Genomic DNA, 23833 nt, shown 5'->3' on the forward strand with positions numbered 1-23833 from the left:
TCAAACCCACGAAAGGTGAGATGGTGACCTGAGCCGAAACCAAGAACCAGACGCTTAACCAACTGAGTCACCCAGGCACCTGTCCTATTTGTCTTTTCTTTATTCGGTGTTCATTTAGCAAAGATTTCTGGGTAATTCTCAACGCAGGAGGATATTAAGCAAGAAATTGTGGAGAATAGAAGTATGTATTGGTTCGTTCATTTCTTCATGCAGTGTTTACTAAGCACCTGCTATGTGCTAGACACACACTTGACTAGACATACAGGGAGCATTCTGGAGAAACAGATATGTAAGGATTAAAAATATTAAGTAACTTCCCAGGATTACTCATCTACTAAGTAGCAGAGTTAGTATTTGAACTCAGATCGTACGCCTCAGATATGGTAGAAACCCTTTCACCATGCTGTTCTTTCTCACAGAGGAAATATTAAAGACAAAATTAGCGTATCAGGTAGAGGGAGCAGTGTGTGTGGAGGTGAGAGAGTAAGGTTGCGACACGGTGTCTTCAGGGAAGCGTCGCTTTCTCGTTTTGTTTTTGTGTAACGTATAGGATCTTTTGAGAAGAGATGGAGAGTTGTATGGACTAAGGAGTTTGGACTTTATTTAGTAGAAAATGCAGTCACTGAGTAGATTTTAAGCCGGGAATTTACACAAAATATTGCACTTTGGAATGATTCTGGTGACGACATGAGCAAGGAGGTCAGAAGGATACAAATAATCTCAGCGAAACCTCTCTCTAGGTTGCGGTTTCCCTATACAGAAGCTGGAGAGCTGAAGACCCGGCCTCTGGGGAACATGGGCATTTTAGAGAGACAGACAGACGAGCTCATGAACACCAGTAAGGGGCCGTTGGCCATCAAGGAAAGACACCGTTTGAGGGCAGGAGTGGTGAACGCTGTCGGGATGCGAGAGAGACGCCCCGAGACCCTGCTGTGGGTGGAGGCCGTCAGGTCCTGGTGACTTGAGCCAGACAAGTCTCAGTAGAGGGCTGAGGGCCGAGGCTGGACTGCAGTGGATTGAGAAGTGAATAGGGAGCGAGGAGGTGAAAACGTTGATGCGGGTTGCTCCGCTTAGGAATTTGACTACAACAGGGAAGGGCAGAAAAGGCAGCGGTGGGGCCGGTCAGTGGAGGGAGGGTTTTTGGGAAGTGGGCGGACAGGCACGAGGAGGAGGTTGAAGAGTAGACGGACGGAATCGGGTCCTGCAGGGATGAAGTTAGGAGCAGCTGCGGAGAGGAGGCGCGGAGACTGGAGGAAACACGCCGCCGTGTGTGGTTTCTCCCGGATGTCCAGCGCCTGGCGGGACGCTCGCACACGACATCTACCCCAGATGTTGGAATGGATGGTCAGAGGTTGGGTTGCAGAGATGAGGGAAGGGGACCGTGGTTGGATGGGAATGAGGGCAGGAGAGAGGACGTCTGGAGGAGATCCTGGTGTGGTGGGTGTTCGTAATTGTCACCGTGGGGAACGAGAGGGAGAACCAGCCAAGTAAGGGGCCAAGACGGGACCGAAGACCCGAGGACTTGCGCGAGCCCAGCCTGGTAGCAGCGGACCCTGTTGGGGAGCTTTCGGTGGAAATCAACAGTAAGCGATTACAAGCTGGGAGAGGAGAGAAGCCGCTTCAGGCTGATGTGGTTTAGGATTACCACCTGGAGAAGAGCTAGGGTTTGGAAGGGGGTAGGAGAGGCGGGCCTTCAGGGAAGAGCGGGAGCCAGAAGCTTGGCTGGGGACTGTCCTTTATCTGTCCTGACCTCCCACTGGCTGTGGTTCCCGCCACTACGCATTGCAGCTCTTCAAGGGATCGGTTTGTTAAGTTGTAACATCTCCGTCGTTTCCGCCCACGGCAGGATTTACGACCAGAGGAAAATTGATGAGAATGAGAACAACGGAGTGCTCAAGAAGTTCTGTCCTCACCACCTGGTAAGGTTCACGAGGGGCCGGTGGTTCCAGGCTTCCCCGACTCAACCCCAAGGCCGTCCCCAAACTTGTCGGCCTGGCGGGTGGAGCTTGGACTTTGGAGTCAGACCCCTGGATTTGAATCCCGGCTCCACCACTTACTGGCTTTGCGGTCTCCGGCAGTCGCTTCACCTCCGTTAGCTAGGTTTTCTTAGCGACAAAGTGCGGAGGTCGAGATAACTGCCTTGCCCCGTGACGGTGGGGCTGAGTGCGATAGGGCGGACGTAGGATGGTTGGCATCCTACAGAAGACGGCCAGCCGAAAGCCCTCTCCCCGAGGCGGCCACGTGTCACTGGCTGTACTCCTGTCCGTCTCTCTCTCCCGCGCTCTCACTCTCTGGGAGAAGATGTAGGGGAGTTTGAAGGAAGACCTGGTTCCTGAAGGTGGTGCGACAAGGGGGGGGGGGTGGGGCATCAGTCAGTATCTGCTCCTTATTGCAGGTGAACAGTGAGTCCAAAGCAAACATCACCTGTCTTGTGTTCAGCCACGACGGCACAGGTACGTGCGCAGGGCCCGGCTCCGAGGCTGGCGCGCCCCCTCTGTCCAGGGAGCTGCCGGGCCAGCGAGGCGCGTGCCCTCCGGCGCTCACCGCCGTGCCCTGGCTCCGAGTGGAGCAGCTGGGGAGTAGTCGCTGCTGGTGAGCACACGAGCGAGCGGGAGGACGCGGCAGACGACCCCCGGAGGCGCCGGGCGCCACCTGCAGATCAGATTTCGCAGCGCCCTTCCCAAAGCCCAGGCTCCTTGCCTGAGCAGGTGCTCACGCCTTCGGCTCCTCCTCGAGTCAGTGGGTGTGACCTTCCTGAGCATCCTGCTACCCCTGGGTTGGCAGCGTGTTCTCAGTCTACCCTGGACACCTGACCTGCCTGCCGTTCCAACCGAGTGAGATGGGTGCCGTCCCCGGGTATTAGGAGGGGGCACTACCGGCCAGAAGCTGCACCCCAGCCCCCGACTCCTGGTCCCGGCTGTTTTTCAGCCTTTGCCTTCACTACTGTCTGCTTGTTCTTGGCAGAGCTCCTGGCCAGTTACAACGACGAAGACATTTACCTCTTCAACTCCTCTCACAGCGACGGGGCCCAGTATGTGAAGAGATACAAGGGCCACAGAAATAATGCCACAGGTGAGGCTGTCTTTTAGTTTCTGTCCGGTGGCTTAGAGAACTGCAGTGTTTCGATCAGGTTGTACAGATAAGAACTACCTGAGGGACTTGGCAGGGGGAGGGTGTCCCTGATTAATTGGCCAGGGGTTTTCACGGGCCTGCTGTGCTCAAGCACGGAGGGCCCGAAGCCCCTTGATCCCTGCAGTGAGGTTACTTCCTCTGGGTGTAAGGAGACGCGGGTGACTATTTTTCCAGGCGACTGCAGGCTTACCAGGCTCGTCGGGGAGTCTGGGAAAGCCGTCCGCTGCCGGTGGTACCGAACTGCCTGAAATGGGGAGCTGCTCACTCTAGGGTGGAGGGGGCGGTGGGCCTCTGGGAGGAGCCAGAGGAGGACGGTGGTGCTGGGGGCTCCTCCCCAGTCTGCGGCGGGAACGGCCGTCTGGGTTCTGCGTGCGGCTGCCTAGCTTCGCCGTGCCACAGACTCACTGCCGACCTTTCGGAAATGCCGAAGCGTGGCTTCTGTCTTCAGACATCTGATTCAGCTGGCGTGGGGTACAGCGTGGTTGGAGTTCTTGAGAAGCTCCCTGCTGGACTCTCGTGTACAGAAAAGTTGGGGTGGCCACGGCTCTGTTGCTGCCACCACTCCCAACAAGTATCTGTCATAATTTTGACTTGGAGGGACGTGTCCTTTCCTTCCGAGCGAGTGAGGAGAGCGGGAGAACTTGGGCTTGGAACTTAGTCCACGGGCAGCCAGGGCGAGGGTGCAGCCCCGTGCTCGGCGCGGAGCTTGGGCCCCCAGCTCCCCTGGCCACGTCCCAGAGCGGAGCCCTGTTGTTCAGTCTTGGGTACGGGCGCTTCTTACGGGCAGCTGTGGCATATTCCTCCGTCGTCCTTAGCCCCACTGCCGGCCCAGGAAGCACTGACGGGGTCCTAAGGAAGCACACAAACCAAGGATGGGCCGGGAGTGTGGAACAGGGCTGCCTAGTGGGGTGATTCAGGCCGGGACAGGTAAGGCATTCGTGAGGCCGGGGGTGCCCCGCAGGGTATAGACCACGGTGATTGAGGCTGCCACCGAGGGACCGGAGCCCCTCTGCCCCACGGAGCTCTTGGAGGGACTAGAAGCAGGCTCGGGGAATGGCATGACTCTTGCTCTGTCTGTTGTATACGCACAAGCCCTTGATTTGGTTTGTGAAAATGAAAGGGATTCTGTGGCTCTTTGCTGACTCGGACTTCGTGAATAACTAAATTCCCTATGAGGTAAATACATACAGGCCTGATGCCAACTTCCGTGTGGTTTCTTCCCTCGTTCATCGTTTCAGTAAAAGGCGTCAATTTCTATGGCCCCAAGAGCGAGTTTGTGGTGAGCGGCAGCGACTGCGGGCACATCTTCCTCTGGGAGAAGTCCTCCTGCCAGATCGTGCAGTTCATGGAGGGGGACAAGGGAGGCGTGGTGAGTACGCTGTGCCGGCCTGGCCGGCTCCCTGCTCTTCTCGCCACGGAGGTAGGTGTTCGCAGGGCCCCTGAGTTCACTGTGGCGGCGCGATGCCCTATCTTGGAGTCTGGCCAGCCACATCGAAGGCACCAGGGGGTGCTGAGGTTTGCATGGAGTGTTTTCTCCCGTGTTCTGCCTTCTGCCCCTCTGAGGCATGGTTTGTTCGGGAGAGAAAGGGACCGTAGGGAAGAGCCTGTGGCCTGAATGAGGGGTCTCTAGCCATGCACCTTTTCTGGAAGGAGAGCACTGGAGTTCGGGGCACGCCCATCGTGCCCGGTGCCAAAGGGGTCTCCGTGCCACGTGCCCCATCCCTTAAGAGTAGCTGAGGAGGCATCTTGACTAGATCCTGGGTCAGTGGATACGAGGTAGAAGGAGCACTTTTCAGGCAGTTGGGAGAGTCAGAATATGGTCCACACATCCTTCCGTGGGGCATTCAATGTTAGGTTTATGTCATGCGACAATAGCATTTTATTTATCTAGGAGAATATCCTTGTACTTAGGAGGTACATATTAAATACGTAGAGCTGAAGTGTCATGTTTACATTTAAATGAATATAAACCCATAACATCTACATTTAGATAGGGACAGAGCAAATACGATGATTTGTTGTGGTGGTGGTTTAAATAATGACTGAGCGGCCTGCTGTACAGCCCATGAGCAGATCAGTCTGCCTGTCCTTTGAATTCCAGACACCCTTCGTAGGGGTAGGGCAGAAAGGAAGCATGAGGGGTCCTGAATTGGGGAGTGAAGTACGGTCAGCTCTTAAGACCCATCTAGCTCATCATATATTTTTTTTCTTTTTTGAGACCCAGACTCTGAAAAGGAATTTAGTGGCTTCCTATTGTAAGGTTTTTGGACTGCAGAAGATCTGAAAGAGGCAGTTTGGGAGACTGCCTTGTACTGATTACCCGAGTCTGGTTAGAAGCCTGTCAGGAACGGCTGAGACAGCTTGGTCTCTCTCCCTTTTCATCCCGTCTCAGCTCCGGGCAGTTGCAAAGAGCCCATCTCTTCATGAGGTGTCCAGACAGTGGTGGTAGAATTTAAAATGGTGCTTTGCAGTCAGGCTCCCTTTCCTTGTGTGTTTCTTGCCTTCACGTGAAGCTCTTTCAGATTTTTTTCTGGTTTTGTCGAAGTTTTTGGGACCTGGGGCCAGTAGAGATCCCAGGCTTCTCTGGCCTGGACGCATGTGGAGAGGGTGTGGAGCTTGAAGGCGTATCTCACTGTTGCCCGCTTCCTGTCCTGCCCTTCCGTAGGTCCTCCTCTATCACCTGCAGTGAACAAACTAAAACACTGGAGTCTTTGTGAGAATTCTGCAGTAGGCATGTAGTCAGAAGGAAGTCAGAAGGGCCCAGTGAATCCTTTCTAGATCATAAACTGTCTTGCGTTCTGTTCCGGAGAGACGCAGGGCCGAATGCCCTCTCCCAAACCACTCTGCAGGCCGGTTTGCTTTCAGCTCTGCCAGTAGCAGGGTCTGATGGGTAATCCAGGTTCTCAGGTGGAGAGGGCAGCCGCTTGGGATAGGCGGGCCCCACGCCTGGATCTGGTGGTCACGGGAGTGAGAGACCAGAACAAGAGATCTAGAGGCTGCACCCTGAAGAGCGTTTCCCAGCTTGTCCTTGTCCCCATGTGAGCTTGATGATCTGTGTGTTCCCACCTGGCCACCTCCGTGTTTTTGGCCCTAACTTCCCCGCAGCAGGTCGCCAGGCACCAGCCTCCAAAGAAGACGCATTGCAGCTCATTGTAAAGTAGAATATTACAGCCAGAAGGGATCTTAGAAGTTATCATCCGCCTTGCCCGGGTCTCTCGACTCTGGTTTTGCATCAGTCTCTAGTCCTTTCTTTGTTCCCATTCAAGGACAAGGGGGTGGGGTTGATGTTAAGGACAGTCCTTCGTCCCCCAGAGCACTTCGCTGCTCTGTCCCATCCGCGGATCTCCCAGCCCAGGCCTCTCGAGGCTGGAGCTCGTTGCTCCGCCCAGGTTGTTACTGACCGGGTAGTGCTGGCGTTCAGACGGGCCTGGCCCCGAAGCTCTCTGTCGGCTCCCCCTGCAGGCTCCAACCCAGGTACTATAAGGTATTGACTGCTGTCTCTCTTGCCCTTGGCTTTGTCCTTAGTCCCGAGTTCCAAGGAATTTTTTTGATTTTGCTGACTTGCTCCAGGAGAGGTAGTCAGGGTGGAGGGCTCATCAGGAGGCGGCGGAATGATCTCTGGTTTGTACGTGTAAGTTGTCACGTATCTTTGGATAATAATCTCCGGCAGTGGAGCTCCTGTCTGGGGTCTCCTCATGCCGCAGATGCTGAGAACTGTCCGCACTACCCGAAAAGAGCCCCAGTAGAAACTTCGCAGTGAGCTGATACGGGGCTTGAGAGAAGGAGAAGAGGGGAAACGTGGTTTCTGCTTTACTCTCAGGCTCGGGCTTCACTTCAGTCTTCTCTGAGCATTTATTTACTTGTAAAATGGAAGAACAAAGACGATTGGAAGCCCGGGTCAGTATTATTTTCCATGCTGGCCCCAGTTTCCCCTCAGCTGCGCTCTCTGCGTGTGCAGGCCAGGCAGAGGAGGTTGGTCCAGAGAGAAGGAAAAGATAAAAGAGGCTTTTTGCCAGGGGTGGGTTTTTTGGCCTACGGGGGCAGCTGCAAGGCGGGATGGGATGGTGGGGGGGGCACGGGTGAGGACCGGCTAGGGCCACACCCTCTTCCTTCCGGGTGCCTTTCCTATCTATTCTTCGGCTGACTAAGCCCCAAAATGCTTTAGCAGCTAGATCTGGGACCAGCTCTTCCAGTGGCCCTGGGATCTGCTTGCCCTGCCCTGCCCTGCCCTGCCCTGCCCTGCCCTGCCCTGTTTGGAAGGCTGATGTTTCCAAGTTAGACAGCAGGGGGCATGGGTGCCTCCAGACAGAAGGAAGCTGCTGAAGCCAGAAGGCCTGCCTGTCTGCCACAGTCCCTTTCTCCTGCGCAGTCACTGTGCCCAGAGGTGGTTTAGATTGATGCCATGGATGCCCCAGGAAGCTGTGTTCCTACACTGTGCCACCCTATGGCTGAGCCTGTTGGGCTTTCTGGGTGCACAGCAGGATGCCGTCCCCCTGGGGCGTGCAGGGTTCTCCAGCATCCGCGTGCCTCCACTCCCTCACCCCTCCCCAGCCTGTGCCTCCCTCCAGTCCAAGTAAACCGTGCCAAGTGAATGTGATTGTTCTCTCTTTTCTGGGGGCTCAGCGGCAGCTGCTGCTTTCTTCATTTTTAAAAATTTATTTGCCATTTGGTGAAAGGCACTGAGATGTTTTTTTTCCAGCCTTGGGCAAGTTGGAACTGCGGAATCCGGAGTAGATGAGGTCATCTGGACCTCGTTGCCTTTTTGTGAAGCCAGCAGTGAGCTTGGCCAGTCACCCGCCTGCCCCTGCGGCTGTGTCTAGGGCGAGGCCACCCCTGCCTATACCTGGGAGATGAGAGATGGGCCTGTTCTATCTATCCAGTCTGTGTCCAGCGTTTCTTCCACCCCCAGGGCCCTTGGCCTGCGTTTGTGATGGTTGGGCCTGCCTCCCCAGCACTCTCTCAGCTCTGATTGAGGAATATGTTTGGCTCAAGGTGAGTAGTGGTTTTTAAGTCCTATTCCCATATACCCCTGAGCCTGTGGTTTCCTTTCCTCTTGACCAGGTAAACTGTCTTGAGCCCCACCCTCACCTGCCTGTGCTGGCAACCAGCGGCCTAGACCATGATGTCAAGATCTGGGCACCCACCGCTGAAACTTCCACTGAGCTGACGGGGCTGAAGGATGTAAGTGGCTGACTGCGGAGGTCCATGTTGCACTTTGAGTCTAGCACCCTCCCCCACACGGCTGTGATTGGCCCTCGGGGAGCATCCCCTGCGCAGGGGTCCAGGGGCAGCTGTGGAGTGCCCTGAGTTCACGGCGGAGTGGGGAAGGGGGGGGTCTTTAGGAAGAATCGTTCTATTTTAGAGCTTCCTGACCTTCTCAGTGGATAAACCTGGGGCACCCTTTCCTAATCTGGTCTGGCTCCCCTTCGGCTTAACAGCTCCTGAAGGACGTTTTCAGGGCGATGGGGCGCCAGTCCCTTCTGATCGGGGCCGGGGTCCCTAGTCATTACTCGCCACACTCACCCCCAGTACCCTCTCTGGTTCAGGTGATTAAGAAGAACAAGCGGGAGCGGGATGAAGACAGCTTGCACCACACCGACCTGTTTGACAGCCACATGCTCTGGTTCCTCATGCATCACCTGAGACAGAGACGCCACCACCGGGTAAGCTGGCGTGGGGGGGTGGGCGCCCGGGGGCGGTGACCCCCGCAAGGGTCACACGTCCTAGTGCACGCTCCCTCGCCATTTTAAAAAGCGACCGGGTGGTTGTGGTTGGGTTTCTGATCCATCGTCCTGCACCCCCACCAGAGCCCTGGTGTAGCCTTGGCAGAGCCACCAGGCAGACGGGTGGGGTCTGCTCTCCGCTCTCCATCGCCGCGCGTGAGAGCGCGGTGTCGGCAGAGGCGTGAGGGTGGGGAAGGGGTTGGGAAAGATGGTAAGTGTCAGAGTGACTTTCTGTGTTTCCTTCTGCCCGAAGAGGCCTAGGGCAGGGGTTGGCAAACTCTGGCGGTTGGCACGCTGCCTGTTTTGGCAAATAAAGTTTTACTGGAATACAGCCATACCCGTCTGCTCGTTGTCTGTGGCTGCCTCCGTGCCACCCCAGCGGAGCCGAAGAGTTGCAGTAGACACACGCAGTAGACGTGATCGCTGGTAGTTACTGTCTGGCCCTTTTAAGGAAGAGTCTGCCGACCCCTGGCCTAGAGCACCTGACTTACAGTTAAGGCCCAACAGGCTTGTCCTCTTTGTGGGGAAACTACTAACAAGCCTTTCCCATTCTACAGCGCTGGCGAGAGCCTGGGGTCGGGGCCACAGATGCAGACTCGGATGAGTCCCCCAGCTCCTCAGACACATCGGACGAGGAGGAGGGCCCCGACCGGGTGCAGTGCATGCCTTCCTGAGGCCTCGGACCCAGGAGGGGCGGGCCGGAGCTGCCAACCCCGATCCTGCCTGGACAGCCCTTTCCTGTCTCAGGCCCTTACCTTCAGCAGAAACGCACTTTGGACTTTTTGCTTTAGATAAAAGAAAGACCTCCTGGGAGAAAGACCGGAGGGGGCGCAAACCTGCGGAGTAGCTAGGAGTAGGAGCCAGGCCCTGGCGTGGGCTCCGCGGAGAGGTGCAGAGGGCTCAGCAGAAACAGCCTCTCCCCAAAGCCTTGTTTTTTTTGGGAGGGGGGAGCCTATTTTGTTAACTGGTTTGGGGTAGGGAATGGGGTTTCCTTTTCTTTAATCTCCCTTGTTTCTTGGGTGGGGGGTGGGGATAACTGGCTGTTCAGTACCAATGGGCCGGGGTGGGGGCGGTGGATGTGCCGTTCTCTCTTTGGTTTAGGTTGTTGACCTTTTTCTTTATGTTTTAAAAGTCTGTGACAGTTGCATTCCCCTGCCCCCCCCCACCCCCCGCCGCCCCCAGACGACCCCATCCCAGGATCCCCTTATTCTGGGGAGTCCTTGGAGCCCCTAACCGCCCCACACTCTTCACTGTCCTTCCCACGGTGTTTCACACATGCCCTTCTCTTCATCCCGTCACCCCTAACTAGGTCTGGTGAGGGGGGCTGGGGTGGCGGGAGGAGGGGCAGAAGTGGAGGAAGGATAGGAAGGATGTTACCTCTTCTGTTACTTAAAAGTTGTTTGGTGGCAGCAGTCTCCTTGCCCTGTCACTGTTAGAGGCCTAATTTTATATCTATAAATATATTAAAAAGCAAGTCAAACTTGGATGTAGCACGTTAAAATTCTTGTCAGTTTGAATACCTGTATGTCCTCCGTGACTGCAGGGAAGGGACTGAAGGTGGAGGGTGGGAGTCCTGCCCTCGCAGTCACACAGGGCCCAGCCCGCCCTCTGTTTGCGGCCACCAGAGATGGGGGCCGACCCCTTGGGTTCTTGGAGGCTCCAGAACGGAAAGACCCTCGATTCTGCCCTTCTCTGCTTCCTGCCGCGGTTGCGGGGCTGGGAAAACGGAGTTCCTTTCGGTTCTTTGCCCCAGATCTCCTACCTCTCCTTGGGTCTTGTGGGTGCTCCCAGGATGCTCTCCCAACCAGAGGCTGGCCCGTCTTTAAAACTTGACTGAACTGTGACTTCAGGAAGGTTCTGCCACTGCAGACTGTCTCTCCTCATGCTGTACGTGACAGAGGACACGCTCACTCTTACCTGTAGCTGCTTGATTCTCTTAAGCCACCCACCCTGCCCCAGCAGCCCCCTTCCTCGTGGGAGGAGAGTATAGCAGAGAAAGGCCTCCTGGGGTGGCCTCTCTAGCTGGTCCACCTCTTGACATCTTGCGACTGAGGGACAAATCGTTAATCTAAGGATGAAGATAGCTGGGGCTTGGACACCTGTCTCGTCACTGGTCGCTGAATGAAAGTCCTAAGTTGAATCTTTGCCCTTATTGCTTGTGCTGCTATCCACCACCGCCCCCCCAGCCCCCAAACAGGAATTCTGCATCCTGAGGTGGCCCGATTCTCCTAGAACAGGCCAGGAAGGAAGGGCAGAGTGAAGGGATGGAAGGCACTCCTTCCTCCTGCCCCTTTTCTTAGCAACTCTCAGACCAGATGTCAGCTGCTGCGTTTCCTCCCCAAGGAGGGGACGCGCGCACTCCTGTTGCCGGAGGGGTCGTGGAGTGGCCTGAAAACCATGCACTCTGGAATTGATTGTGTATTTTCTCTCAGTAAAGCTTTTTTTTTTTTCTTCTTCTCCTTTCTGACTGCCGCTGTGTGTGCGCGACATGTGGCCCATTCATTCGTGATGGACCGGGTTGGTCTCTTCCACTATAGGCTCCTGGCCCTGTCTCCCTTACAGTTTGAGGAGGTCTGGTCTGGGACAGTCCTGTTTCCAGGCCTGGGCTCCAGTGGAGCAGGCCCCATAGCTCAGGGCTACTCGGGAGACCGGTGGGGGGAGGCGGGGGGAAGGATACCATTAGGGGTATTTTCCAGGCTGCAGTGAGGGATTTGGGGTATCGCTCCCCCTCCCTTCCCCAGTCATTCGAAGACTCCAAAGTCCTGGTAATTCACAGAAATTCTAGAACCGGGTACAGTACAATCACCTTTATTCCAGGGTTAGAATGAGGCCGTGCACACTGCAGACAGGGGAGCACAGGATAGGGACGATCTCACAGCAGTACAGGGATGGGAGGGCAGGTTAGTCTTTTTAGATTATTTTTGCCTTACAGAGATACTACTAGACTCTGTTGAAAATGACCCTGTCTCCCTTCTCCCATCTCACCCTCTCTCCTCTTCAGAGAAAGCTCCTAATTCCTTCCTCCGTCTCTCTCTCTCTCTCTCTCTCTTACACACACACACTCTCACATCACATATCCTGACCGGAAGGACAATTCGTGCTCAGTTCCCCCCTCCCAATTCTGCAAGTATCTCTCTGTCCTTGAGGGAGAAGCCAGACAGGGCCGGGGAAACTTGGGAAGGTCCTTTAAGGCAAAACTGTGTGGAGTACTCAAGGTGTATGTGTTAAGGCAGGTGTCCGCAGCGGTGGCCAGAGGGGACGGCTGGGCTGGGCACAGAGGCGGCTCTCTCTGGCCAGTCTGGCTTCTTCCCTCCTCTGACAGCCAGCCCTCCGCTCCCACTTAAGTTTTGCTCCCATGTCTTCAAAGCTCTGAACTTAAAACTTTCTCTGAATAGTCTCTTGAGATTGCATGTGAATTTAAACTTGAAGAAAGTTTCTTCGTTTTCACTACACAGCCACTGGACTGGCGCTCCCTTCACTGCACCCCCCCCCCAACCCCCGCCCTGGCCTAGACACTAAGTTAATGCCAGACACAAGAAAGGGCAGACATGGCAGTGCGGGTTTAATATACATATATGTAGATATATATGTACACACAGTTAGCACGGTCAGGGCAGGGAGGGCATCTTGGCACAGGAAGGAGGCTGGGGTCACTGCACTCTAGTGATTTGGCTAGGAGGCATTCACGAGCCCAACACGCCAGGATAGTGGGGAAGATGGGCTACGGGCTAACAAGTCCCCTCCTGGACTGAACTGGTGGCGGGGGGGCGGGGGGGCGGGTGGTCAGTGCAAAGGAAGACACTGTAATTAGCTTCTTCCCTTCGTTCCAGCTGGGGGCGTTCTAGACCCGACATAGGGAGGGTCGCCTGTAGTCACCACGCTGGGACCCTGTGGGTGGGACGGGGTTGGGGTTAAGACCTAAGGAGCTCATTCCTCAGTCTCCCTAGGTTTGGAGTCAGTGTGTGCAACAGTCTGAGTAGGAATAAAGGAGTGGAAAAGAGGGCCCCCCTCCCCACATCTGGTTTAGGGGGGCCTGCTCCCAGCATGGGCTCTGGGGGAGGCGGGAGGGTCTAATGCTGGGTGCTCCACGGGGTTTGAACTTCGGGGCCAGGAAGGGATCCCGTGGTCCTCTCTCCTTAGATCCCTGGCTCATACCCATCCTAGGCCCATGGGAGGGGAGCAAAATGGGACCTGCTGGGGCCCAGGCCCTCCAGCCTGAGGAACCACTCGAAAAGACTCGGCCAATCCAGCATGGGAGTACAAACTCGGAACTCTGGCTGTTCTTTGCCCCGTCCGGGTGGGGGTTGGGTAACCACTTTCCCTCCCGCTGCTCCTCATTAGGTCCACCCACCTCTCCCCAGGCCCTCACCCCCAGCTCGGCTCCTCAGTGTAGGAAAATACAGGTCCTTTCTGCTCCCACACTTCGGCCGTGTGGGGGAAGAGTGGAGGAAAGGGCAGTAGGAGGAATGTGCCCATTTCTATTTGCATAGAAACAGCCCCCACCTCCCCCTAAAGTGGGGAAACGAAGCCCCCCCCCCCAGCCCGACCCCCATCCTCTCACAAGGAGGAGGAACTTGATGAGCTAGACATACAGACGGACAGCCAGAGCGTGCGCACACGCACACACACGCGCACAGTAAGGGGGTTAGGACCAGGTTAGTAAGTGGGTAGACTGGGGGGGTTGCCCTTGCCCCTCCCCTGGAGGCTGGGGGAAGGGAGTGGTCCAGTGAAGGTCCAACCTTCCTCCTCTCCTCCCCCTCGCTCAGGCTTTCTTCGGTGGCGGAGCCAGTTTGATGATCTCTTCCTCCGAGGGCTGCCGGATGATGTCTGGGGGCAAAAAGGGAGGTGTCCAGGGACGGGAGGCGTGGACGACAGCAGGCAGGCCCGCCGCATCCGCCTCCGTTCTCCCCAGAGTCAAGTGCTCCAAGGATCACCCCTGGGCGGGGGGGAGAGGTGCACGGTGAAGGCGTGGCCTCCTACCTTTGTACTTCTTGGCACTGGGGATGCGGGTCAGCTTGGTGTCCAGCTCATCTTCCTCGGAGATCTTCAGAACACGGGTTCTGTAGTCCACCACCATGGTGAGCAGGTCAGGGCGGCGAGAGATCTCGAAGATGTGCTCGATGTAGGAGAGGTTGTCTGAAGGAAGACGGAGACGGGGTCAGCCAGGCTGGAGAGGCCTCCCCTGCCCCACCAGGCCAGGCTTCTGGGACCCACACTGGCTATCAGAGGGCACGCCCCTGGAAGGGGCGGGGCTGCCGAGCAGGACAAGAAAGCTAAGGCACCCACAGTAAATACGGAGGACTTTCTGGGAAGAGCAGGTGGTTGGTCAGTGAAGTTTAAAACATTAGGGATTTAGAACGAGGGATTCGGGCTGAATACCAGGTTCCACGTTGCGGGGAGGGGAGAACAGAAGAGTTAAATGGCCTTCCTGACCCCCCACACCCACGCTGACTCCCTAGCACTCCTCCTCGTCAGCATCAGAAAGAATTTCCCGACAGCACCCGTGGGGGTGCAGGCCCCAGACCAGCCAGGAGAGATGCTGGGCCTCGTGAGCCCGGGCCCGGCCGTGGCCAGAAGGATGTTCTCCGTGGCTGGGCCGGTTCTAGACTGCAGACGCCCTCCGTCCTTCCTCCCTGGCTCCTCCCCTGTGACCCTCTGCAGCCGCCTCCTGACCGCTCGCCATGCTACAGGCAGACGAGTACCTCTCGCGGCCCACGGGGCCCAGGGGTCACTTACCGCCCGCCGAATACCCCGTCCCTCAAGGCCCCCCACGGCGCAGCCTTAACTTACCTTTCCAGCCACCACTAAATGTACCCGAGGCCCCACCAGCCAAGCCAAACAGGCCCCCTTTGCTCTTCCAGGCACACCAGACACTCCTGCCTCTGGGACTGTGGTCCTTTGCCAGGCATGCCCCCGCTTTGGACCCTGCCTTCGAAATACACTTGCCTCGCAGGGCTAGCTTAACGCACCGACTCCCCGCCCGAGCCACTCCCAGAGCAGTGGTCTCTAAAAGTGGATACGAAAAACGTCGGAACCTGTGGTTTTACTTCTAATCTCATCGCCTTCGACTTGTGTTTTAATGTGTTGTCACACATCCGACAATAGCACAGGGGCGTGTGAGCGCCCCCGTTAGTGACTGACAGCACCGTGAGGCACGCACCGACCACCACCCCCGGGTCTCTACTCGCAGCCTCTCTCCCAGCCTGCCGGAGAGGAGAGTGCTTGGCGCGTGCGGCCCTGACCTTGCTTCTCGCTGCCGCCGCCAGGACTGAGCCCGAGAGGCCGCGGCCCCCGCCCACCTTTGTCCAGCTTGTTGTGGCTCTCCAGGAAGCTGAACCAGGCACTGCCAGTAGTGATCTCCTCGCTCTTCTCGCTGGGGATGTCCTCCTTGCAGGCCGATTTGAGCTGTTCCAGGTCTTCAAGGGTGATGTTGTTGGTCAGGTCCTGGAGGAGGGTCCCGTACTCGGCCATGACTGGGGGCAGGAGGAACAAAGGGAGAGGCGGCTGAGCTGGAGGTGCCAGTCCGGTTTCCTCACCGGCACCCGCCTCCACCAGCTCCCTCCACCCTGGCGGAGGCTGGTGGGGGGGGGGGCTCCCCCGGCTGGAGGGAGAAAATGAAGACCCAAGGGCGGCGGGAGCAGTCGGGAAGAGACGAGAAGCTAGGGGCCAAGCTTCAGCCTAGAGTGACAAGTCACACCTCCTTCTCCCCCATCTTTTTTCATTTCTGCCCCCCCCAGCAGTAACCCTGGCAACAGCTCCCCTGACTGAGGAGGCGGTTACCATAGCAACCTGCTCCAGACTTTCTCACCCACTGCCTCCCAGGCCCCCCCCAGAATCGCCCCACCCACCTGCAACCCCTCCCCCTGTCAAAAAAAAAAAAAAAAACCCAACAAAACAAAAAACCCACAACACTCCAAAACGACCTTCAGGGAGAGGCAGGCTGGCCGGCCGTGGCAGTGAGAAGCTCTGGGAGGGGCAGGAGGGGCAGGAGGGGCGGGAGGGGGGCTGCTTGGTTAGAGCTCGTGTGTTCTAGCTCCCATTCTTCCCCAGAAGCAAAGGGGTCCCTCACTTCAACTCCCCACCGCCCCTCTAATGACTCATTTTGGATGGATGCCTAGGTGCTTGGTCTAACGGTCCCCTGGCCCCTCCGTGCCCCCCTGTATTCAGTCCTTAGGGCTCGGGCGGGCGGGGAGGGGGAAGCAACGGGCCACCCCCACCTTTGTGGAGCCCGTTTCTCCCTTGATGGCCGCCGGGCCTCCGCACAGCCCTCTCTCCTAGCCTTTGTGCTATGCCCGCAGCCCCCGCGCCCCAGAATACCAAGCGGCTGGCTCTGGCCCCCTGCCCGGTTCCCAGGCTGGCTGGGTGGCAGGGGAAGGGGTTTCGAGGCAGCTCTGGGAGAGTCTGGCAGCAAAGGGGCTGCCACCGCTGCCTGCACCCACGTCCGGCTGGCACCACCTTCGGGACGGGCTCCTGGAGGGGGCTTGGGCGAGGCTGCGGCTCCCCTAGGCCTTCACCCCACCCCTCTTTCGGGAAGATCTGGAAGTGGGAAGGTAGAGAACGTTCAAGGCCCTCCTTCCCACTAGGTAGGAAGCGTGACTAAGACAGGAAGAAGGAAGGTCAGACCTTAGAATGAACTTCTGGAAGTGATAAGACGTGAAACTCCGGTGCTGAGTTTAAAAGGGGCTCCCCCCCCCCCACGATGAGTATATGTTTCTTTTATAATCAGAAAAGTAAAGCATTTTAAAAAGTAAGTTCTATCCTAAACTCTGGCTGAACCAAGGATTGGGACAAGGAGCTAGACGACCTTGTACTTGACGGGGACTGCCCACAAATCACCCCAACGCTGGCCTGGGAACGTAGCAGACGGCGAGGGGCTGGCCTCACCCCATTTTCCTAATTTCTGGTCTAGGTGCAGGGAAACTGAGGCAGAGAGGCGTGGCATAGTAAAAGGCGTGGACCCAGAAGTCCGCATCCCCAACCCCCTACTCGGACCGGAACCAACAAGCCTCCCTTGGTGGCAGGCACTGTGACACACACACACAATGAGCCAGCAGGACCCCCACCGGACACAGGCACTCACGGGCACGCTCACTTGCACAGCCAGGTGCAAGCAGACAGCAGAGCCCGGCGGCCGCCCCACCAGGCCGGGCCAGGAACAATGCTCTCTGACCGTCAGCACCAGGAGCCGTCTCTGCCTTGAAATCTAGGTCACAGCGGCAGGCTCTGGAGCCCAGCCCCCCCCCCCAACCCCCTCCATAATCCCGGGCCAGGAGAGGGGGGTGACGGGCAGGGGGGGTCCAGGCATGAGGACATCAATGGGGGGGGGGTGGAGAGAGCTCAAAAGGAAGGGGCAGCACGGGAAGGAGGCAGGGTGCCCCCAAGAAGACCCTGCCCCCCCCCCCCATGGAGGAGACCCTGGGACCAAGCCCTCGGCTGGGAAATGGGACAGCGGTTAGGGGTCTCCTGTCCATTTTCACGCAGAAGAGGCTGTAACTAGATCCCGTGGAAGGAGAATGTGTGTGTGTGTGTCTCTCCTGGAAGGAAGTTGGGTTTAGGGCTCTGAATCTAAAACACAGACTTCCAGGGGAGGTGGGCGGGGAGGGATTAATGTGTGAGTGAGCCACCCACGAAGGAGGGGGGCGGTGGGTAGGAGCTTTCTTAGAGCGCGAGGCAGACGTGAGGCCCCCAAGAGGCGCGGGGGTGGGGGGAACGTTGAGGGGCGCGGGCACCGGGAGGTGGCGGTGGCGGGGTGTGGGGGTGCGTGCGTGTTCTGGGGATGGATGTGTACGTGCTAGGGCTGGATGGGTGGCGGTGAGCGTACGAGGTGTGTGTGTGTGTGTGTGCGTGCGCGTGTGTGAACGCCGCACGCGTGTGTCAGCTCTGTAATCACAGGCCCAAAAGCAGAGAGAAGGGAAGGGTGAGGAGGGCCCACAGAATGGAGGAAGAGCCGGGGCTGGGAGAGGGAAGGAGGCTGCAAAGGAGGGATCCTAGGGGAGGGTGCGGGGACTCCGCAGTTACCAGGGTGACCTCGGTTCTGCCCCCCCCTCCCCCAGCGGTGGGGACAATGACACCACTGGATGGGAGGGGTGTGGGAGCGGCAAGCAGGGACAGAAGCTGTGCAGTAAGGCCCCCTGCGGGAGTGGGAAAGGCGGCCTGGGGGCTCCCTCCCTGGAGAGATCCGTCCAGCCAGGCCTGGGCGGGGCAGCAGGGGCAAGGCCAGCCCCTTGGGGAATTCTTGGGGTGCAAGGAAGTGGAATCTCCTTAGGTGGCTCTCAAGTCTCACGGACAAGCACCATCCTCGGGGCGGTGTGGCCCCGGTGGGGCTTGGCAGAAGCCGGGCTCCTTCACCCCCGGTCACTTTTGTCACCGAGACTCAGGATTCCTCAGGGCCTACAGAGGCGTCTCCTCCCCTCCCAGCCCTGCAAAGTCTTCCAGGTCCCCGGAGCAGCACAGAGGTTGTCTGGGGAACACCAGGCAGCCTGGGCGGAGGCCATTCTTGGGACAGGATACCAAGGCAGGAACCGGGACCGGAGCTGAGGCTGCCAGGAAGTCAGTCCCCTTCCCTCCCAGATCATTCTGTGCTCTGCTCACTGCTTCCTCACACCTACCTTCCTTCCTTCCTTCCTTCCTTCCTCCCTCCCTCCCTCCCTCTCCTTCCAAGCTGGCCCCAGGTGGAGCCCTGACAAAAGTGGAAGTGATGGAGGAAGCTGGGGGGAGAGGGGCAGGTGGGGAGGATCTTACATGCTGGCCTCCGGGGATAGGAGCCCGGAGCAAGACAGGTGGGGGCCCTGGGGCACCCCCTGCGGAAGCAGCGGGCCGGGGCACCCTGAGAAGCCTAGCAAATCGGGGTAACCCCTGTGCGTTGGGACACTACTTCAAGCCCATCCCCTCTCCCATTTGGTCCCAAACTCCCAGTAAACTTCAAAAGAAAGCCTCCCCCCCCCCCCCATCTGTGGCAGCTGCCGGAGTGGGGGGTGGAGGAGGTCTCCCACACCAGCAGGAGGGGGTCTTACTGCCTCGATTCTGGATCCGGGCATGGGGTGCCAGGCGAGGGGAAGCAGAGGGGTGAGTAGGGAGGGCAGGACGCCCGTTCTACCTGGGCCCCAAGTTCAAGCAGTCCTAGTCCTAATGATTCCCTTAATAACCCACTCAGTTGACTTCTTCCCTTAGCTTCCATTCAGCTTTGGGGGGGGGGGTGTCTTTCTTCCTGTAACAAAGGAAGAAGGGGGCTCTAAGACTCAGCCGGCCAGCCTGGGAATGAGGGGAGACGGGATACCCGGGCCTCAGGCTGAGAAGGCAGGTGGGTTAGCCCTGGGCACAGAGGCCCTCAGTCTAAGAGAAGGCAGACGCCCCGCGATGGGGGCATGAGGAGACCTCTGGCATCGGGTCGGGCAGGGCAGAGAGGGCTGAGGTGAGGTGAGGTGGCCCGAGTGCTGGCCACTCAGCTGGTGGTGTCTCTCCTACTCCTGTTTCGGTTTCCTTCCCACCTCTCCCCCTCACCCATCTCCTCCTTCCTGCGGTCTCTGGCTCCCTTCCTCCTGTCCTATCAGTGGGCTTTCAGCCGGTCTCACTGGGTGGTGGCCCCGAGTACCGAGGACCGCTGGGGTCTGTGACTCAGTGTCCCCCTCTGAACACCCAGGGCTACTACTCTCTTGGGAAAGAGTGAGTTTCCCGGCTGCCCAGAGAGCGGCAGCTTGGGGAAGGGGGGGAGGGGCTTGAACTGGTTGGCTGCATCCAGGTGGCGCGTGAGGGTCCGTAGGGAAGGGGACGGCCCGGCAGGGCGTGACTCCGTGGCCCTCTTCACGCATGACAACATGCACACAGGACGGGCACAGGTGTCGGGGGCGGTGAGGAAGTAGGCAACCGGGGCAGCGGGCAGCCTAGGGCGTCTCTGGCAATCTCCCCAACGGAGTGTTTAGCCACAAAGGGAAGAGCAATTAAAGCTAATCGCTCTGACAGCCTGGGGGCCAGACTCGTCGAGAAACAAAACCCACACATTCAGCACGTTTCTCGAACTCCCCGGGGCCTCGCCCCATCCTGCTCTCGCCGGGTCCTGGCTCTCAGAGCCCGTGCCGCCCAGCCCCCAGCCCTCTTCCCACTGCTCTGGCCACCTCGGCCTCGCTTCCTCCCCTCCCGTCCCCGACTGTGTCCCTGTCCCTCGCACACATTCTCCTCATTCTCTCTCTCTCTGACTTGGGCTCCATCCTTGGCTGACTCATACTCATTCTTTTTCTCCCTCTCCTCTTCTCCCACCCCCTCCTCCATCCCTGGGCCACTCGGGGCGCAGAAACCAGCCGCTCCCGGCACCTAAGTGGACCTGGGGGGCAGAGGCCGCAGCAGCCCCTTACCTTCCCGGCTCCCCCAGCGTCGGGGCGCCAGGCGGGCTCACTCACTCCGGATCCCGTCTCCCTGTCCCTCTGTCTTAAAGAGGGGCAACCTGAGGCCCAGGGCTCGCAGACTGTGCCCAGACAATCAGGGTGGCCTGGGGACAGGGGCCCCCACTCAGCTGTCCCGCAGACAGATGTTCTCCCAGGGGACGTGCACATGGAGGCCGTGGGGGGAGGGGGTGGATGTGTAGCGCAGGGACGTTTGTGATTTGCTGTGTGCGAAGCGATGTGTGGAAGAGTCACATGGGTGTGTGTCACCGTGTGTGCTGGCGTGTCTCTCGTAGGTGTGCGTGTCCCTGTCGCTTCCGACACGGACTGGAGGAAATTAGGGCTTTCGCCTTAGCTGCTCCTCCTCGCCCCCGGCTCCCGCCCCCCTGCCCCGGACACGCGCCCGCCGGTCCCCCGGTGGCCCCCGCGGGCCGCGGCGGGGGTCCTGGCCGAGCCGGCCCGCGCGGGAAGCGGGCTCCCGGCCGAGTGTCCCCGGGCCGGGCCCCGCACCCCGCACCCCGGCCGCCCCCCGCGGCCCCGGGCCGCCGCCCCTGCGCGCCCGCCCGGCCCCGAGCCCGACCCCGGCCCCGGCCCCGGCCCGCCTCTCACCGCCGCGGGCTGAGCGCTCAGGGCGCGGCTCTCCGGCGTCCCGGTTCCTGGGCAGCGTCCGGAGCCTCCTCCTCGGCTCCCGCCGCTCCTGCCGCCGCCGCCGCCGCCGCCGCCGCCGCCGCCGCTTCCGCCCGCCGAGCCCGAGTCCGAGCCCCGCGCGCCCCGCCCGGCCGGCCGGTGACGTCACGGCGGGGGCGGGGCGGGGGCGGGGCTTGAGGGAGGGCCGGCGGGTGGGCTGCCGAGGGCCGCTGCCCGCGCCCCCGGGGACTGCGGGACCCGGCCCTCGGGTTTCGTTCTTTCCCAGCGGGACACCCTCGTCCCCTGGTTCCCTTTCGGTGGCCGCGGCGGCTGGGACCCTGGGGAGCACAGAGTGCGTTAGGGTTTAGGCGTTCGGCGGGCCTCGGGCCTCTGATCCTCTTAGCTGGCTGACCTGTGTTTGGAAAAACCTCTCTCCTCCCCTTCTGGGTCAGGGGACCCGCTAGCGAGGGATCGGAGGCTGGCTCGGGCTTCTCCACATTGGGGGCGGGGGCGGGGGCGTGGGTAGGGATGCAGGCGGGAAGCAACACGGGGCCTCGTCCCCTTGACCTGGAGCCCCGGATCTTCTCTCCTCGGGGGCGATGCCCGGTTGTGTTCCTCTCACCTTTCCCGAATATATCGCCCTCCTGCCTTCCCCCCACCATGATGTAATTTTATTTTCTGGGGAGGAAAAGAGCAGCAGTGAGCTCAGCATGCAAATATAGACATCTTGCAACGCCGCGCTTAGCTCTGTCTCCTAGCTCTGCCTCTCTGCCCAGGCCCAGCACCCGGCGGCGGCTCTCAACTTCCTCTCCACCCCTAGGGACTTTCCTCCCCCAGATTCTCAGCCAGACTGAAAGAGGGAAGGAAGAAGTGGGGAAGCATCTGTCTGCACCCCCATCTCCAGCCTGAGGGCTCTTGCCTCAACCTTGGCAGGGTCTGGCCCTGGGAAGAGGTCCGGGCCCCACCAGTTCCCCCGGCGACCTCTGGGAACGATCGCCCCGGCCTCCCTCGGTTGTGGCCTGGCAGAGCCGGGTCAGGCCTCCGGGACCCCTGCTTTCTGGGTCTACACTGCCCCGGAAAGAGGCTCAGGCTCCTGGCGTCTTGGGCTTTCCATAGGCCTTCTCTCTGCTCTTCAGTGGCCCTCTCCTGGCAGCGCACTTCCAGAGTAAGACCGCCTCGTAATCTGCCTTTGAGGATATCTCGTTTGTTCTGCGTTATGGGACCGAACATCATTTCACTGACCTGTCGTTAAGACTCAGAGAGACTCAATGGTGTGTCTGTAGTCAGTGACAGGCTCAGATCTTCCCGAGGCAGCAGGCACGGGGGACTGGGGCTCCGTGCTGGCTCCCGTCCTTTCTTGGGTGGTTTATGCCTCTGAGACTCAGTGTCCTCACCGGTGAGATGGGGACGCTGATGCCCGTCTGCCAGGGCTCTTCTGAGGACTGGCACAGAGGGGGGCTTGAAACCTAGAAGCTTCTAGTTAGTGTGGGACCTCCCAGTGACCTGTACTAGATCGTAAGCTCCCTGTTAGAATCGCATCTGCCCAGGGCCCACAGCACGGATTAGACTGAGCATTAAGTGGTTACCAGTTGGGTAAAAACACGGTCTCTGCTCTACACTCCTGCGCCTTCTGTAGGAGCATGTCCCGGGTTTGTCTTAGAGGTGACGCTTCAGTAACCTCGTGTCTCCTTCTTCCATACCGAGTGGCCCCCTAGTCTCTCAGCAGCGCCTTTCCACCTGATCCATGACAACTGTCCCATCTGTGAGTTCTGGGCGTGATCGGTAGCTTGGTTCCGCGACTCGACGCCTGGCTCCCTTGCCCGCACGCCAGCCTGGGCTGTGCCGGCCAGAGTGCGGACCCCTCCAGGCAGGAACCCCGGCAGCCCAGATCCAGGGCCGGGGGAGGATCCTGAGTGTACGAAACGCAATGTCTCCTATTTGGGACCACGACTCCAATTCCACCTTGTCTCTCCTGGTGGCCTCTGAGTGTGAGAGTCCCCTCCCCTCCCCCTGCGCATCCCCCTGGGCACTGCCACAGGATTGAACTCGAACTCTGCCACCGCCGTGCCCACCCATCCTCGCGGCCACCCCTGGAACATCCATCTCTGCTTGTGTCTCTGGTCTCTCCTGTGCCCCCCTGCATGATACACATGAAAAGCGCCTGCCCGTGCTTTTCAGGCTTCCCACTGACTGCCAGGTTCCTTCCCGAACTCCTTGGCCCCGTCGGACCCCACTCTTGATCGAAGGCCTAGAAAAATGCTCACTTTATGAAGCCATCAGAGACCCCTGTGACCTCTCTCTTCTGAGCCATCCTGTTCCATTGTTCCTTCTTCCAACAGACGTTTGTTAAGCGCCGCGTTTTGTGCGCCAGGCCCCGTGGGCACAGGGGCAAGGGGCCCCCCGGTCCAGCGGGGGAAGACAGGCGTGTAAATGACGATCTAGGGTAGAACGCGCTGAGGACTGGAGTAGGAGCGTAGAGAGCGCGCGGCGTGACCCCAGAGGAGGGAACCGCAGGAGGGGCCGCCTCTGGGAAGGCCTCACCCAGGAGGTGCTATTTGGGCTCAGTCCTGACATTCAAATAAGAGCTGCAGGGGGGGTGCTATCAAGCAGCCCGTAATCACTTAATTACTTATTGCTTTGTGTTTGTCTTCAATTGTTTAGTTGCTCGGCTCGACTTCCCAGGGAGGCTAATCAGCTCGGGAGCAGGGACAGGCCCGGCCCTCCGTCTTCTCCCTGAGCCTGTGAGCAATGCTGGACAAACACCATGTGTTGGGGGGCGGCGGGGTGGGGGTGGAAGCTTGGTGACTAGTAGCAGATAAATAATCCACTTTCCTCTGGGACGACTGCCTGGAGGGAGCCCCCCTTCCTTCTATCAGCGCCCTCACAAGGCACCCACACCTAACACTCCCCCCTCCCACCACCCCGTCCTCCGGCTGCCCCCCTCCTGCCACGGGGTGAGGCCTCCTCCGCAGATAC

The 23833-nt window shown here is 59.0% G+C and overlaps 2 protein-coding genes across 6 annotated transcripts in view; one reads left to right on the top strand and one right to left on the bottom strand.

Moving 5' to 3' along the window:
* DCAF8 (DDB1 and CUL4 associated factor 8) overlaps window positions 1–10339 on the top strand; it is a 40971-nt gene extending 30632 nt beyond the window's left edge. For all 4 annotated transcript variants that reach the window (XM_003999591.6, XM_006943041.5, XM_045049168.1 and 1 more), the window contains 7 exons: window positions 1847–1919; window positions 2396–2453; window positions 2965–3072; window positions 4371–4501; window positions 8194–8313; window positions 8679–8795; window positions 9413–10339. In XM_003999591.6, the coding sequence (XP_003999640.1) occupies window positions 1847–1919; window positions 2396–2453; window positions 2965–3072; window positions 4371–4501; window positions 8194–8313; window positions 8679–8795; window positions 9413–9529 (724 nt within the window). In that variant the 3' untranslated portion in view covers window positions 9530–10339. The remainder of the gene's footprint in view (window positions 1–1846; window positions 1920–2395; window positions 2454–2964; window positions 3073–4370; window positions 4502–8193; window positions 8314–8678; window positions 8796–9412) is intronic.
* A 1308-nt stretch (window positions 10340–11647) lies between these two features.
* PEA15 (proliferation and apoptosis adaptor protein 15) lies at window positions 11648–21002 on the bottom strand. 2 transcript variants are annotated; one of them, XM_045049170.1, is made up of 5 exons: window positions 20840–21002; window positions 15155–15328; window positions 13836–13991; window positions 13595–13682; window positions 11648–12743 (listed from the first exon to the last, which is right to left on the bottom strand). In XM_045049170.1, the coding sequence occupies exons 2-4, from the start codon at window positions 15324–15326 to the stop codon at window positions 13618–13620; spliced, it is 393 nt and encodes a 130-aa protein (XP_044905105.1). In that variant the 5' UTR covers window positions 15327–15328; window positions 20840–21002; the 3' UTR covers window positions 11648–12743; window positions 13595–13617. The 2 variants fall into 2 exon arrangements, with proteins under 2 accessions (XP_044905105.1, XP_023103535.1); XM_023247767.2 differs by having other exon boundaries at window positions 11648–13682.
* Window positions 21003–23833: the final 2831 nt, after the last annotated feature.

The sequence above is a fragment of the Felis catus genome, chromosome F1, assembly GCF_018350175.1.
Source record: "Felis catus isolate Fca126 chromosome F1, F.catus_Fca126_mat1.0, whole genome shotgun sequence".
Taxonomy (NCBI): domain Eukaryota; kingdom Metazoa; phylum Chordata; class Mammalia; order Carnivora; family Felidae; genus Felis; species Felis catus.

Excerpts from the sequence above, each read along its gene's own strand:
- PEA15 (XM_045049170.1), bottom strand. The coding sequence starts at position 15,326 with ATGGCCGAGTACGGGACCCTCCTCCAGGACCTGACCAACAACATCACC. Across the intron at positions 13,992-15,154 it reads CCACAACAAGCTGGACAAAG|ACAACCTCTCCTACATCGAG; the intron begins GTGGGCGGGGGC and ends GTCTTCCTTCAG. Across the intron at positions 13,683-13,835 it reads CAGTGCCAAGAAGTACAAAG|ACATCATCCGGCAGCCCTCG; the intron begins GTAGGAGGCCAC and ends TTTTGCCCCCAG.